Consider the following 16,631-nt stretch of genomic DNA (forward strand, 5'->3'; position numbering starts at 1 on the left):
TTCTGAGGAAGGGTCACTCTACTGGAAACCTGAAAATCTCCTACCTGGTGAGCTCCCCTCTTTGGGGATTTCTCTCTCAGAACTTTGACACTTTTAAGGCGCCAGATTGTGTTTAGTATCACTTAGAGCTCATGGTGTGATCCATAATACACATGTGGTCGGATAGGGAAATCAACAAAACAATGGAAAGGGGAGTCGTGGGGACTGCAGTCTGGATCGATGGGCAAGGCTGATTCGTTAACCGCTCTTTTTTATTTCAAAAATACACTTTATTAAGAAAAGTATATATATGTACAAAGTCAATCAATTCGGTTCTGTACAGTAGCATATAAAGAAAACAAACAAACATTGAAATGTCAGTCTATCCAACAAACAAACCAAAGGCATCTCTGATTTGTGCGAGATTGTATCTACACATAATTGAGGTACCGGGACCTGTTCAGGGCCTGTTCTGCTCAGGATACCAGACCAAAGCAACGAATCGAGATTGCCCTGCACGGAGCTCCCTATGTTGGTCGGGCAGGGCGGGATGGGTCGTGCTGAGGAGCTGGTTCAAGCTGTCACTGAGATCTCTGGTAGGTGCCTCACTCCTCCCACTGCTCCCACCGAGCTGGCCAGCTGACACTGAGCATATTTACAAACACCTCTCTGCGCCCTGGACACAAACCAGCAGCAGCCACTGAAAGCAACTTGAAGCTGTGATGTTCAATTTGGTTCAGCTCTGAGAGGAGAGAAAATAATGAACATTAACTCTACAACGAAGGCATTTACATTTTAAAGTTTCGTTTGCAAGCTGTGAAGTATTTAAGTGATTTGACATCGGCCTCTTGGTCTATCAGAAATAAGGACATTCCGTAGATTGAAGAGAATCTGACAAACTTTGGTTATAATGGATCGATAGTGCTAGCAGCTGCATTATTCAAAACAATAGGAAGCAACGCAAGCATTTATAAATGGAGACGGTTCCTGATCTTCTTGTTAACCTCACTGTAATAGCAAATCCGCTCGGTGCAGCCAACACCAAAAGTAAGACGGAGAGCTGCAGGAATGAGAGCTGTGAGCAGTTCTTCCGGCCACCCAGAGGTACTTAACAGCGATCACAGAGACAGAAAGCACGGCACATCCTTCGGGCTAACCCTGTCTCCTCTGTTTCTCTTCCAGATCTGGACCAAACGGTGCGGATCTTCCTGTACTGTCTGTTTTTTATCCTGAGTGTGCTTGGTAATGTTCTGATCATTACTGTCCTACTGCGGAACAAGCGGCTGCGGACTGTTACCAACTCGTTCCTGCTCTCGCTGGCCACCAGTGACTTGATGCTGTGCCTCTTCTGCATGCCCTTCACCCTCATCCCAAACCTGCTCAAGGATTTCATTTTCGGAAGCGCTGTTTGCAAAGCTGTCACTTACTTCATGGGTAAAGCACGATCCCCGCGGATGTGAGAACTGACGTACAGAGACGCGGGCTAAATAGCTGGCGAGAGAGAAAGCTCATTCTCCACTCACCTTACATTTCACGGGATTGGTGTAGATTGGTAGAAATTTAGAAATAATTGCAAAGTTTAAAACAGTAATCCCTGTGGAACTCACTAAAACTGGATGGTATTTAGGGATTGAGCAGGATTTTAGAACCATCATTTAAGTGTCGTTAGATTTACACGCCTAAGCCTTTTAACATGTCTCTTCCCACTTGTACATACGAATAACGTCACTCTATAGACGTTCGCGGAATGTCAGTAATTACAACTGAAGGTGCAACAGCAGGAAGACAGTTTTATTAATAGCATCCACGTATTATATTGCTAGGCGGTTAATGCTTAAATCATGTTCATTGTAACCTGCATTTAATACTGTTTCTACTGCCATTGTTTCATGGCTAGAGTCACCAGCAGGAGCAGCATTTATTGCTCATCCCAAATTGCATTTGAGAAGGAAGGTGGTGGTGAGTTGCTACAGTGAGCAGCTGCAGTCCATGTCTGGTCTGTGCACAGCAGTGAGAGCCGTTAGGGGGAGTTCTAGGAATTTAACCCAGTGATAGCGAACGAACAGCAGTGCATTTCCAAGTCAGGATGGTGTGCAACTTGGAGGGGAACTTGCAAGTGGTGGTGCTCCCAGGCATCTGCTGCTCTTGTCCTCGACATAGCAGCGGTGATTTGGAAGGTGCTGTTAAGGAATCTATCCTGGGCATGTCTTTCATTATGGTACACACTGTGCACTTGTGAGTAAGAGGTGATGGATGGGCCACCAATCAAGAAGACTTCCTTGTCTTAAAGTGCTATGTCGCTGAAACTGCACATATCCAAGTAAGTGACCATAAGGCATGGAGGCAGAAGTAGGCCATTCTGCCCATCAAGTCTGCTCTGCCATTCAATGATGTCATGGCTGATCTGATGGGCTTTAACTCTTCTTACATGCCTTTATCTCATAGCCCTGGATTTCCCTACTGGTTAAAAACCTGTCTATAAAAAACACAAAGAACTACGGATGCTGGAAATCTGAAACACAGGCAGAAATTGCTGGAAAAGCTCAGCAGGTCTGGCAGCATCTGGAGCTGGCAGCTTCAGGAGAAATTCTGAAGAATGGTCACTGGACCCGAAATGTTAACTCTGCTTTTTCTCCACTGCTGAGTTGTTCCAGTAATTTCTATTTGTTAACTCATTAAAAATCTGTCATGTCAGCTTTGAATGTATTTAATGACCTGGCCTCTACAGCCTTCTGCTGTAAAAAAAATCCACACATTCGCTAACATCTGAGAAAATAAATTCTTCAAAGATCAACCCCTTATTCTGAGGCAATGCTGTCTGGTCCCACTCTCCCTCACATGGGGAAACAACCTTTCCACATCTACCTTCCCAATTCTGCAAAGAACCTTCTGTGTTTCAATAAGGTTGCTGCTCATTTTTCTAAACTCCAATCAGTACAAACCCAATGCAATAAACTTTTCCCTTTTAAACATTCCCTTTGAAATATTTGCCTGCTTATTACCCACTGAAATTTGGTGCTAACTTCTCATGATTAATGCACTAAAACCACCAAATCCCTCAGTGCTGCAGCTTCCTCTATTCTTTCTGCCAAAGTGCAAAACCTCATTTTTTCCCATGTTACTTTCCATCTGCCAAGTTTTTGCCCACTTGCTGAACTTGCTGTATTCCTCTACAGACTCTCTGTGTCATCCTCACCAATTCCTTTCCCACCTATTCTTGTGTGTCATCTGCAAATTTAGATATTTTATGTTCACTTTGCTCATTCAAGTCGTCAGTATATATTGTAAGTAAATGTGGCCCTAGCACCAATCAATGTGGCACTCCACTAGTTACATTAGTTACAGATGGCTATCCTGTAAATGTCTCCTTATCCCAGCTCTTCTATTAGTTAACCAGTCCTCTATCCATGTTAATATACTAACTCTAACACCATGGGCTCTAATGAAGAATCTCAACATGTGGTCCCTTATCGAGAGCCCAATATATTCCCAAAATCCCTAGATATTAGATCTACTGTTTCTCCTTTATCTGCACTGTTTGTTTCCTCCTCAAAGAATTCTAATAAATTCATCAGGCATGATTTCCCCTTCATTGAAGCCATTGCTGACTCTATTTAATCATATTATGTATTTCTAAATGTTCTGCTATTACATCCTTTCTAATAGACTCTAACCTTTTCACAATAGCAGATTTCAAGCTAAATGGCTTATAGTTGCCTTTTTAAAAATTCTTTCCCTTTTTAACTGAGGGTGTTACATTGGCAGTGTTCCAATACTCTGTGACTATCCCAGAATCTACCAGTGTATTCACTATCTCTGCAACTATTTCCTTTAATATCCATGGATGCATTCCATCAGGTCTAGGTCACTTATTGGTCTTTAGCCCCATTATTTTCTCAAGCACTTTTTCTCTAGTGATAATTATTATATTTATTTTCTCTCCTTCTTTTGCACCTTGATTATTTTGTAATTTTGGAATGCTATTAGTGTCTTCAACTGTGAAGACTGATGCAAAGTATTTATTTAAATCCTCTGCTATTTTCTAATTCCCTGTTATCATTTCCCCAGCTGTTCTCTCTAAGGGGCTTATGTTACATTTTGCCTCCCTCCTCCTTTTTATATACGCATTGAAGCTCTTACTGTCCATCTTGATATTACTTACAAGTTTATCCTCAACATTTATATTCTCCCTCTTCATAACTTTTTGTCGTCTTTTGTTGGTCTTTAAAATTTAGCCAGTTCTCTTTCTTATCAATAATCTTTTCCACATTGTATGCTTCTGTTATATGTTTTGTAGAGGATCTTTTACATTGACATAATTTATTAAACCTACCTCATTACACATCACCAAGTGATCAGCATACTATCACACTCCTGACTTGTGCTTTGTCAATGGTGGACTGGCTTTGTGGAATCAGTAGGTGAGTTACTCAATGCATGATTCCTAGCCTCTGACTTGCTCTTGTTATCACAATATTTATACGGCTCATTCAATTCAGTTTCTGGTCATGATAAGATTTGGGATGTTGATATTGGAGGAATCAGCAATATCAAGGAGAGATAATAGGATTTTATGCTTTGGAAACAAACATTGGCTGGCACCTGTGTGGCATATTATTGGCACTTATCAACTTCAGTCCAAATGTAATCTAGGACTTGCGGTATGTGGGCATTGACTGCTTCAGTCTCTGAGGAGTTGCAAATGATAATGAAAATTGTGTAGTCATCAGCAAATTTCCCCACTCCTGACCTTATAATGGGGGAAGATTATTGATGGAGCAGCTGAAGATGTTTGGGCCTAGGATACTACTCTGAAAACTCCTGCAGAAGTGTCCTGGAACTGAGATGATTGATGTTCACCAACCACATCCATTCACTTTGAGTTGGGTATGACTTCAATCAATGGAGAATTTCCTGCCCATACCCACTGACTCCAATTTTGACAGATTCTTTGCTGCCATACACAGTCAAACTCTGCCTTTTTGTCCAGGGCAGGCACTCTCACCTCACCTCTGGAATTCGGTTTTTTACCAATATTTGAACCAAGATTGTAATGAGTCAGGTCAGCCTCATAGAACCAAAACTCAGCATTAGTGAGGACATTGTTGTTCCGGAACTGCCACTCAATAGCAGTGTTGATGACCTTTTACATCATTTTAATGATTAAGAATAGACTGATGGGGCAATAATTGGTTGATTTGGATTTGTCCTTTTTTGAGGCCCTGAACAATTTTCCATATTGTTGCATATGTGCCCAGGTTGCAGTTGAACTGGAATTGCTTGGCTAGAACACAGCTAGTTTCAGAGCTCAGGTCTTCTGGATGGTGCCAAGGTCCACAGCCTTTGCAGTATCTAGTGCCTTCAGTGATTATTTACCATTATATGGATTGAATCAAATTGTCTGAAGATTGTCATTTATGGTAATAGGGATCTTGGGAGGAGGCTGAGGTAAATCATCCACTTGGTATCTCTGACTGACAATGGTCACAAATAGCTCAACTTTGTCTTTTGCACTGACTGTGCAGCTTCTTTCTACTTCTCCTCCACCTTGTAGTTGTTTAATTGTTCACCAACATTCATGACTGGAAGTTGCAGGACCACAGTAATTGTTTTCAATGAATTAAATTTTCTGATTGAAAACCTGCAGCATTACCACCTTATTGAAGGTCTCTTTTGGTTTGAATGTTATTTCTTGTATTTACATATTCACAGATCTCAGATTAATTATCCAGTAATTTGCAGAAATGTAGATAAAGATTACAATCTAGCTGACCTGCTATTACCATCAATTTAACTGTATCAATACTTTTCTAATATATTGTGAATAAACATGCACAACAGAGAGTGCTCTTTGTGTAATAACTCTGATTGATGAATATCTATGATAGTCATAAAAATAACCTCACTTATCACTTCATTCATATCTGGCTTTACCAGTTTACTTTAAATGTTCCCTAGTCTCCATGCTCTGGTCTTCCTGATTTGCCCAGAAATTGCTAATGCTTAAACATAAATTCCAGTTCATAGCGAGAGGCATTAAACTGGACTGTTTGCTTAAATTAATTCTAAGATTTTTAGGCAGAGATGGATGTTAGGGTTGAGTGGAGGACTATTGTCACTACATAAAAAAAGTATAGTATTTTGGAATTCAGACGAAAGGGGGATAGAGTTATGGTGGGCAAGTTTTTTGGCTGAATGATCCTTGTGTCTATTCTTAACTAATTATGGCATGTTCGAAGATCCTGAAATATGGTACCATTTCTCTTTCAGAATATTTTGAATTCTTTAATTTGAGGTGTGATTTTCATGTATCTTTTATACCTCTATTATTTTTCTAAAAAATATTAAAATTAGAAAATTGATTTCAGAATGCTTGGGATAGTTTTCAAGGTAGTGTAATGATGGAGGCAAAACCTGTGCAATCACTCAAGGAGACGTCTGAATACTGCTTTTTATGTGTTATGGAGGATGAACTAGACTGCCCCAATGCTTCCTTATCTGTACATATATCTGTGATCTATTAATTCTGTTCTAAATCCAGAAAAAGAGGTAACTATGGCACTATTTTAATGCATACTATTTTAGGAACCTATAGTTGAGCTGCTGAGGACAGGTACACTCAACTTAACCCCTAGATTCAAATAGTAGCTTTAAAGGGATAATATAAATATGATGCAACTTACGTCATTGCAAGTATGGATTTTTATTGAGGCAGATTATTGTTGATAGAAATCATATTAATAAGTGTCAAAAAACTGAGAACGAGTAAAATGCACAGGAGGTACACTGATCAGCCCCGCAATCCCACATAATCCAGAGGCTGTGAAATGAACAGTAATAAACCTCGGAAGTACAAAAGTCCTTTGCTGACAGTGATCTAGCTCGTTAATAAAATACATACTATTAACACTGAAATTAAGAGTTAAACATTAAAAAGTTGTTAAAATATGCTTTCAAGGTTCTTTTCAAAATGAACTACAAACTAATATTTTCCACAGATAAAGGTAGTAATGAGCCAAAGGATGAAGAATTTCAAATATTAACTTTTGTTCACAAAGCAGGTATAATAATAAACCTCAAAACTACTGCCAGTCAGTGCAAGAAGCCAGAAATAGAGATGCCAGATATTTTAGAGGGTGGAGAACTAGATATTACAGAGATAAGGAGGATGGACGGTTTGGAAAACAAGGAGAATATTTTAAAGAGTCAAGATGTTTTTTTAATGGGGAGTTTATGTAGTTTCTGTAAGCACATGGGTGATAAATAAACAGGATTTAGTGTGAGTTGGTGTGCGGGCAGCTGTAATTTGAGTGATTTGAAGCTTAAAGACAATAGAACGTTAGAATTGGTTGGAATAGTCAAGTCCATGTGTAACAGAGGCGTGAATGAGGGTTTCAGCAGTGGTTGAATAGAGGTTGGAAAGGACTCAGAAGAAGCTGTCACTCCATTGGAAATAACTGATCTTAGTGATGATATTGATACATATTTGGAAACTTATGTCAGAATAAAATGTAACACCAATATTGTAAATACCTTATTTCAATTTCAGACAGTTCTCAAGAAGATGGATGGTGTTGTTGGCTAGGAAAATGTTTGTGGTGAGGATTGAAGACAATGGCTTTGGCTTTCTGGCTGTTTAGTGGAAGTTTCTGCTCACTCAATTCTGAATGTTGGAAAAGCAAGTGAATAGCAAAGAGACAGTGGAGAGGTCTGGAGAATCAGTGGTGAGATAGGAGTGGATCTGCTCCATATACACGTGCAAAGTGAAGTGTTTTTAGACGGTCTGCCTAAGAAACAGCTGCAGATGTAAGAAAGGTCAGTGCCCAGCACTGATCTTTGGGGGATGCCTGAAGTTGGTAAATAACAGTCTTGGAACATTCAGAGAACCATTTCAGTTGCTAGCTAACCTTTATAATTTAAATGGAATATTCACCTTACAACAACACTTTGATATTTTTTCCAGAATACTTAAATCCCTGGAATGCTGGCAAATGACTAGATTGCTGGCAAATGGGAATAGATTAATGTAGAATATCTGGTCGCCCTGGACGAGTTGGACCGAAGGGTCTGTTTCCATGCTGTACGTCACTATGACTCTACTACATGAGGTTAACAGAGGCAAATGGCTGAAACCAAACTTCTTTAAAAAATGACAAATTCTCCAATGGGAGGTAGATGGCGTGGAATGAAGCCGAATTGTCAAATGTGGTGAATAGAACACGAAGGCTGTTTTTCTCCCTCTCCATGTCCAAAGGCAACATCACTTCTAAGGATTTTCCATCTTTTCATATGCACCAATCCATACTGTAATAAAATAGTCATTAACAATGAAGTTGCATTCCCAAAGATTAGCAAAATGATAACCAGTTACAAACGAACTCAATAACCAGACTCCCTCCACCAGCAACGCTTAGTAGCATCAGTGTGTACCATCTACAAGTTGCACTGCAGAAATTCACCAAAGATCCTCAGACAGCACCTTCCAAACCCACGACCACTTCCATCTAGAAGGACAAGGGCAGCAGATATATGGGAAAACCACCACCTCCAAGTTCCCCGCCAAGTCACTCACCATTCTGACTTGGAAATATATCGCCGTTCCTTCACTGTAGCTGAGTCAAAATCCTGAAACTCCCTCCCTAATAGCATTGTGGGTCAACCCACAGCAGGAGGACTGCAGCGATTCAAGAAGGCAGCTCACCATTACCTTCTCAAGGGCAACTAGGGATGGGCAATAAATGCTGGCCAGCCAGCGACACCCACATCCCACTAATGAATAGGAAAAAAGTGTTTTCTGAGTTTCTTTCGCGATTGAAGTTAATTGTTAAAGTGAAAATGACATCTATTTGTGAATTGCTGCGTGTTTAACCTTTAAACGTGTGCTCTCAGTTTGGTAATATTGCAACATGGATTTGGAGGAGGAAGGTCAAAATAGTCCAGATGGCTCTCGAGTGTAGATCATGTACCGGAAACTAAGTCCTTTTTGTTCTCACTTTTAACGTGATGTGGTTGTTTTTAGGTATCTCCGTTAGCGTTTCCACTTTCAGTTTGGTAGCCATTTCTTTGGAGAGATACAGCGCTATCTGTAAACCGCTGAAGTCCAGGGTCTGGCAAACGAAGTCTCATGCCTTCAAAGTGATCGCCGCCACTTGGCTGCTCTCCATTATTATCATGTTGCCGTATCCCATTTACAACACGCTGGTACCGTTCACCAGGGTCAACAACAGCACAGGCAACATGTGCCGCCTCCTCTGGCCAAATGACATAACACAACAGTCCTGGTAATCACCAGCCTCATGACATCTCAGTTTTGAAGTGCACCATTTCAAAGCTGTGCGCCAGGTTCCACCTTGTCTCACTTTGTCTCATTGTTGTTTCAACTTTAGGTATATTTTCCTGTTACTGATTCTGTTTCTGGTTCCTGGAATAGTGATGACGGTAGCTTACGGACTGATTTCTCGCGAATTATACAGTGGGATTCGGTTCGAAATGAATCGGAGAAAGAGGAACCGAGGTAATTGAGCAATTGGAACCTGGAAGACACTGCAATAATCAGTGTTTGTTGTCATTCAACTGTTCCACCAAGCTTTCGGAGCAAGCGTTTGGTGCTGGTTAGACGGTCCCTAATATATGATTTATTTTAAAAAAAGAATTTATACCACTGTCATTGAACTGTTCTGTTATAGTACTAATTGTGCTTTCTTTCTTTTTATTTTGTCTTTGGTTGCCTATTCTACGTACTGTACAAGAAATGATGTTTTATATTATTTCATTGCTGCCAAATAGGTGAAAACCAGGGATCACAAATATTTGTGGAAAAAGAAACCCTCTTTGGAATCTGTGCAGTTTCTGGTGTCAGTGTGTTCTCATGTTAATGAAGTGAAGAAACAAAACTAATACATGAACTAGTGTAGTTCACTCCTATTTAGTTCAGAAAACATTTTTTTCAATGCAATTCAACAGGTAATTAATATGACAACTAAGAATGTGAGATTCTGTAATCTAAGGCTGGTTTGCAGTTGTATTTGGGCGCAGCTGGCTAGCTCAGAATTTAAGGCAGAGTAGCAGCGTAGACTCGGTCCTGACCAACTTTAAAAATCAAAGGACGAGACAGATTGGTGACTATTTGCAGAAACAAATCCAGGTTCTCAGAAAGAGAGTCAGAAGAAGGGAAATGGGAATCAGAAAGTAGGGCAAGTGGCAGAGGGGCCTTAGCGAATCGGTTTGGCAGAGGATTTGAGTAATGAGAGACAGGCGAGGTAAGTTCGGGAAGAGACTGCTCGGAGTATAAACGGGTCCCTGCAATGTCAGGACTTTGACAGTAAAAGGTAGTGTCAGGCACAGTACAGGGAAAATGCTGGAAACTGACAGGGAAGCTGAGGGACGGTTCAAAGATATTAAGTTGGAATACAGGATGGCTCGGAATGGGTCACATGAACAGACCGAGTACAGGCCGTGTGGGGAAGAAATCTGTGACCTGACCTGGGCAGTATCCAGGGTCAGGGATAAGCCTTGTCTCATGGCACCAGGGGACGTCCGAGTAGACTGTCTGAGGGGAAATGGAGCCAAATGTTGACTGGCTCCCTAACCACCAGGACCGTGATGTTGATGTGTCCTCTGTGACAGCGAACATGTGGCCTAACCCAGGAGGTGCTGGTCCCGTAGTATTACAAAGTGATTATGTGTTTTCTCACAGGAACTTTCAGGTCCTGGGATTGCTGGCCAGCGTACTGAAACTGAAGCATTGCGGGGAATGCCTCTGTTCACTTTGATTGTTACAGGGCAGATTGGGAGGGGGAATTATTAATTGTGATAGGTTTGAGATAAAGAACCTGGTTTTGGTCTCCCTAGATGGGAAATTATGTAACATACAATTCTAAAAGGGAGTGCAGAACAGAGGGATCTGAGTGTATGTGCACACAGATCATTGAAGGTGGAAGGTCAAGTGGACAGAGCAGTAAATAAAGCACATAGCATCCACCACTTTATTACTAGGAGCTTAGAGTACAAGAGCAAGGAGGTGACGTTGAACTTGTACAAGATACTCGTTAGACCTCAGTATTGTATATAGCTGTCGGTGCCACATTACAGGAAGGATGTGAACACATTGGAGACAGTGCAGAAGTGATTTACAATAATGGTTCTGCAGATGAGGAAGTCCAGTTATGAGGAGAGATTGAAGAAATTGGGTGGCACAGTGGCTCAGTGGTCAGCACTGCTGGCTCACAGCACCAGGGATACCAGTTCTATTCCACACTTGGGTGACTGTGTGGAATTTGCATGTTCACCTTGTGTCTATGTGGGTTTCTGCTGGGTCCTCTGGTTTCCTCCCACAGTCCAAAGATGTGCAGGTTAGGTAGACTGGCCATGCTAAATTGCTCATAGTGTGCAGGGATGTGACAACCTAGGTGAATTAGCCATGGGAAGTACAGGGTTACAGAGATGGAACAGTGCTTGGGTCTGGGTGTGATGGTCTTCAGAGGGTCAGTATAGACTCAATGGACTGAAAGGCTTCTTTCTGCACTGTATGGAGTCTATGACTGCTACAATGGAGGACTGCCTTTCAGAAGAGGCCCCTGAAATTCCTTTGGGATTCCTCCATTGGGATGCTGCCTCTTCTGAGGCTGAATCTGGAAATGGGACTCTATGTGTGCTCAGGATCAGGCTAGACCCAGTGAAAGTCATTACTTTATTTCAATGTGGATTCTGGGCCAGGAAGTTACTTATGTTTTCAACAGCTACCCACCACCTCCTCCTTTAGATGGGGTCTAACTTCAGTTGCAATTATGGAGCTGAGGAGCCACCCTCCCATAGGCCCCAGGGGAAATGGGCTCCAGAGATACACTCAGAAAGATCTGTGCCGGGCTTTTCCATGGTATCGAAGGGTCCTGGAAAACTCAACAGGAACACTGGGAGGGGATTATCTCGAGATCACCATCCACAGATGTTTCCATGTTGGGATATCTTGGGTTTCTTTTAGTAGATTTAGGAAATCTTAGGTCACTTTGTTCAAGGAAACTGGAACTGATACGGTGGCCTTTCTAAAACTATGCGAGGAACCAGCCAGAGCACAGATGGAATATTGTGAATAGTTTTGGTTCCTTATCTAAGGAAAGATATACTGGCATTGGAGACAGTCCAGACAGGGTTCACTAGGTTCAGTCACTTATATAGGGATTTTCTTATGAGGAAAGGGTGGGAAGGTTGGGCATTTACTCATTGCAGTGTAGATGAATGAGAGGAGACCTGATTGAAACATACAAGACTCTTAGAGGACTTGTCAGGGTAGAAGTGGAAATGTTGTTTCCCCTTATGGGACATCCATGACCAGAGCACATCATCTCAGAGCAAGCAGTTTCCCAGTTGGGAAAGAGATCAGAAGGAATTTCTTCTCTCAGAGGGTAGTGAATCTGTGGAATTATTTACTACCGAGGGCTGTCTAGGCTGGATCCTTAAGTATATTCAAGGCCGAGATAGACAGATTTTTGAAATCAGGAAGGGAATCTAGGATTATGGCAAAAAGGCAGGAAAGTGGAGTTGAAGTTTATCAGATCAGCCATGAATGGCACAGCAGATTGGATGGGCTGAATGGCCTGTTCACACATATTATAGTCTTACCATCATGTGTGATCTTGTTTCTGTTTGTGTGTATACAGTTTGGTTTTTACTTCATTATTCAGGATGTTGACATAGGTAGTTGAACCAGTATTTGTTGTCCATCCCTAATTGCCCTGGTGGTGAACTATGTCCTTGACCTGCTGCAGTCCCTTGTACTGTGCTGCTGGGGTGGGGGGGGGGGGGGGCGGGGGGGGGGGGTGGGGGCAGGGGGTGTTACAGGATTTGAACCAGCGATATTGAAGCAATTTGAAGAAGGCCTTCCATTGGCTTCATGACATGAAAAGGAATAAATAAATGTTAAAAAAACATGGTTAAAAAAAAAGTTAAGTCGGTCTTTAATAGTCCATGACTAAATATTGACTGGTGATCTTCTTCATTTCTAATATTAAAAAGCAGAAGTTCCCAGATACTGAAGCGATTGATCCTTGACATTGATGCAAGGTATATCTCAATCCCAAATAAAACAGCCCAGTAAAGAAACTCAATAAGCTGTTCGGAATGACACAGACACCATTGGGTAAAACTAATCACAACCAGCAAAACTGAGGGCCTAGAGGTGAGCCCTGCTCCTGGCAGCACTGCCCACTGTCAGTCCTGGCATATACCTTTGAGGAACATCTGACCCCTTTTTTTCGACATCTTTATCTGATCAGATCTGGTAGAATCTGTTCAGAAGTTTTTTTTTCCCCGCCAAACCGGTGAGGGCCACAGAGCAGGGAAGGAGCAGGAGCTGGGGATTACAGGTTACACCTGTTTGAGAGAGTTGGGGGGTGGGGATGGTATGCGGGCGGTGGTATCCTACAGGCTGCATCCTATTTATTCCCATTGCTTCCGTTTGGCTGTTTTGTTCCCAGTGAGAAGGCTCAGTGACAGTAAGTATGAAGATGGAGATGGGTGTTACATACAGAGCATCAAACGGAAAAGGACCATTGAGATGCAGAGATTGTCAAGCAGCAACTGTGCAAGACCCGTCAGGCCAAGGAGCAACAGCTCATCCGCAAACTTATTGGCGAAGAAACGAGTCATTCGGATGCTGATTGTGATCGTGATCATGTTTTTTATTTGTTGGACGCCTATTTTCTGTGTCAATGCTTGGCGAGCGTTTGATCAAATCTCGGCGGACAGGTTGCTGTCCGGGACCCCGATTTCATTCATCCACTTGCTGTCCTACACATCGGCCTGTGTCAACCCCATCATTTACTGCTTCATGAACAAACGCTTCCGCATGGCCGCCCTCGCCACTTGCGGCTTTCGGGCCAACCCGCCGCCTGCAAACAGAGAGACTGAGGAAGACAGGCACACAACCACTGGCTCCGTCTCCAGATGTACCTACACCAGCGTCAGTGTCCTGAGCGGAGCACTCACACCCAGCACCCTGCCTGCCGCCCCTTTAGCGGTCTGAAACTGGGAAGCGACTTTTGGTCAAGTCAGAGAGCCTTGGTGCTATCTTGCCCATTCATTTCTCATTCAATAATCAACAAAAGACGCACAAGCATCGCTTAAAGAGTGACAAAATGATAGGGCCATAACCTAAAGAGGAGGCTCTTTGAGAGAGAAAAAGAAATCATCTCTCAGATCAAAGCTCATGGAAATTTTCACTATTTGGATCATTCTCCATACAGTGATGACCCAGACTGACCCTGAGAATCAACATGCAGTTTAGCGTAGGGGTCGGGCCGGAGATAAGCAGCGTTGCGAGAGGCTATGGTTTTTTAGTGGCAACTTGCTCAGAGCCTCCAGTGCCCAGTTCCGAGCTAGTGCCCCTGCGCATTCAACATTACAGTCCCTGCCGCTGGTGTACAGCGAAACCAATTTTCCAACCGTCTTCTCCCAATCAAAACCTGCCGCCGAGCTGTTAGAAATAGCCCCACAGCTTACACGACGTGTCCTTGACAGGACTGATAGCTTTGATTTCTGTGTAATGAAACATTTGCAAGGTGGTGAGATCCGTGCAGCTGTTTAATCGAAATTCTGTTCAAGAAGTGGCGTGATGTGGTGTTTTTTCTATTAATCCCTTTAATAAATTAGAAATTCATTTCAGATCTAGAGGACCTTTCTCCCCCTCCTTTTCTCCTATTACACTCCCACCATCATTGTCAGACGCTATTGACTCCAGGAACCCGTAGCTCTCACACACCAGCAACTCGAGATCGTCAAAGTCCCTTGGGGCTGGTCAAATATACAGTCCAATTTGATCCGTACCTGACATCGACACGTGTTCATACAATCAGCGATAAAAGTTGCCAAAGTAAATTCTGGTAACTATAATCGGACAATCCAATTTGAACAGAATTTTCGAAAAGAATTGATGTTAACTGTGTGGAAAAGTAGGGAACCTTTTCCAGGGTGCAAAGAGCATCAACCACACAGCAACAGCAAAGGGTGAAGGCAGTTATCTTGAGACATAGGCACCAGTCCTGTCTGAAAGGACCAGGTTTGCTTCCAACCAATGAACACACAATCAAACAACCACAGAAATTGCTGGAGAAACTCAGCAGAGCTGGTAACATTTCTGTGACAATCTGCACTTTTCTCCACAGAAGTTAGCAGACGTGCTAGGTTCTCCAGTAATTTCTGCTTTTTTTTTTCCAATTTCCAGCATGCACAGTTCTTTATTTGATATATAATTAACAAAGCTCAATTTTGTTTTATTTTTACTAAAACACAGGGATTAAATGACAGAGATAACAAGGTGTAGAGCTGGATGAACACAGCAGGCCAAGCAGCAAAGCTGACGTTTCAGGCCTAGACCCTTCTTCAGAAGGTCTTCTTTCTGAAGAAGGGTCTAGGCCCGAAACGTCAGCCTTCCTGCTCCTCTGATGCTGCTTGGCCTGCTGTGTTCATCCAGCTCTACACCTTGTTATCTCCGATTCTCCAGCATCTGCAGTTCCTACTATCTCTGGACTAAATGACAGCTGTTTAGATAACTTTGAGATAGATGAAGAGGAATTGCTGTAATTTCTTAGTTTTATGCTATTATAGCAACAACCCACAACATGCAGAGCTCTGGAGCAGATTTGACAGTTATCAAGTCACTCTTGCACATTTCTAAATAACTGTGATCTATTTTAAAACAGTTGCAATATCTCTACCTTTATACTACATTACTCATGTTTTCTTAGTTGCTAATACTGCTTCTTGGTTTAAATAAAGCTTTAAAATGGGTTTACCTCTGAGCATTTCAATGCTCAGCAACGTTATCAACATTAATGCTGCACAAGTGCACACTGGTTAATAGATTAACAAGAATATTGAAGACAATTGCTAAAACAAGTAAATGATTTTCACCAAATGTACAGTGGTCACATTTTAACTATCATTCTCGAAGTTTTTCTTCACACATGTATTGAGCAGTCTTCATAAAGGCTGATGAACAACATTGAGGATAGAGGGTATGGATGAGCCTGACTCTGGTTTAATGTTGCAATGTTTTTTCATGGATTTTAAATCAGTCATTGTAACTAAACAAGTTGGTGAACAGCACGCTCAAAATGCCACATGGGATTATGGCACATAGAGACAGACAGATAGATAGAGAGACAGAGAGACACAGACAGACAGATAGAGAGACAGAGAGACACAGACAGACAGAGAGCTCTTCAGTGAGAAGACCACAAATTAGCAAAATTGACAGCACATTTCAAAGCTGTGAGAAAATAAAAAGTAGAGTTCGCAATATTGCAAGACTTTAATTGTAGTAATATTGACCAAGAAAAACACAAAGCTACAGGAGAACTTCCATGGTCAAATTCTCTTGATCAACCAAGGAAGCAGTGCTCAATTTATTTGAGAAATGAAATAGAGCAAGTGTGGCCAGCACTGCTGCCTCACAGCGGCAGGAACCTAGGTTCAATTCCACCCTTGGGCAACTGTCTGTGTGGAGTTTGCGCATTCTCCCCGTGTCTGCTTGGGTTTCCTCTGGGTGCTCCAGTTTCCTCCCACAGTTCTAAGATGTGCAAGCTAGGTGGATTGGCTATGCTAAATTACCCGTAGTGTTCAGGGATGTGTAGATTAGGTGGGTTATAGGGGAATAG

The 16,631-nt window shown here is 42.1% G+C and overlaps 1 protein-coding gene across 1 annotated transcript; it reads left to right on the forward strand.

The window, feature by feature from the left end:
- The first annotated feature begins 611 nt into the window (after positions 1–611).
- Positions 612–14,812, forward strand: cckar (cholecystokinin A receptor). Its single transcript, XM_020513967.2, has 5 exons — positions 612–1,083; positions 1,162–1,413; positions 8,999–9,260; positions 9,366–9,493; positions 13,452–14,812. The coding sequence occupies exons 1-5, from the start codon at positions 954–956 to the stop codon at positions 13,997–13,999; spliced, it is 1,320 nt and encodes a 439-aa protein (XP_020369556.2). The 5' UTR covers positions 612–953; the 3' UTR covers positions 14,000–14,812.
- Positions 14,813–16,631: the final 1,819 nt, after the last annotated feature.

This window comes from Rhincodon typus, chromosome 1 (assembly GCF_021869965.1).
Source record: "Rhincodon typus isolate 14 chromosome 1, sRhiTyp1.1, whole genome shotgun sequence".
Classification (NCBI taxonomy): domain Eukaryota; kingdom Metazoa; phylum Chordata; class Chondrichthyes; order Orectolobiformes; family Rhincodontidae; genus Rhincodon; species Rhincodon typus.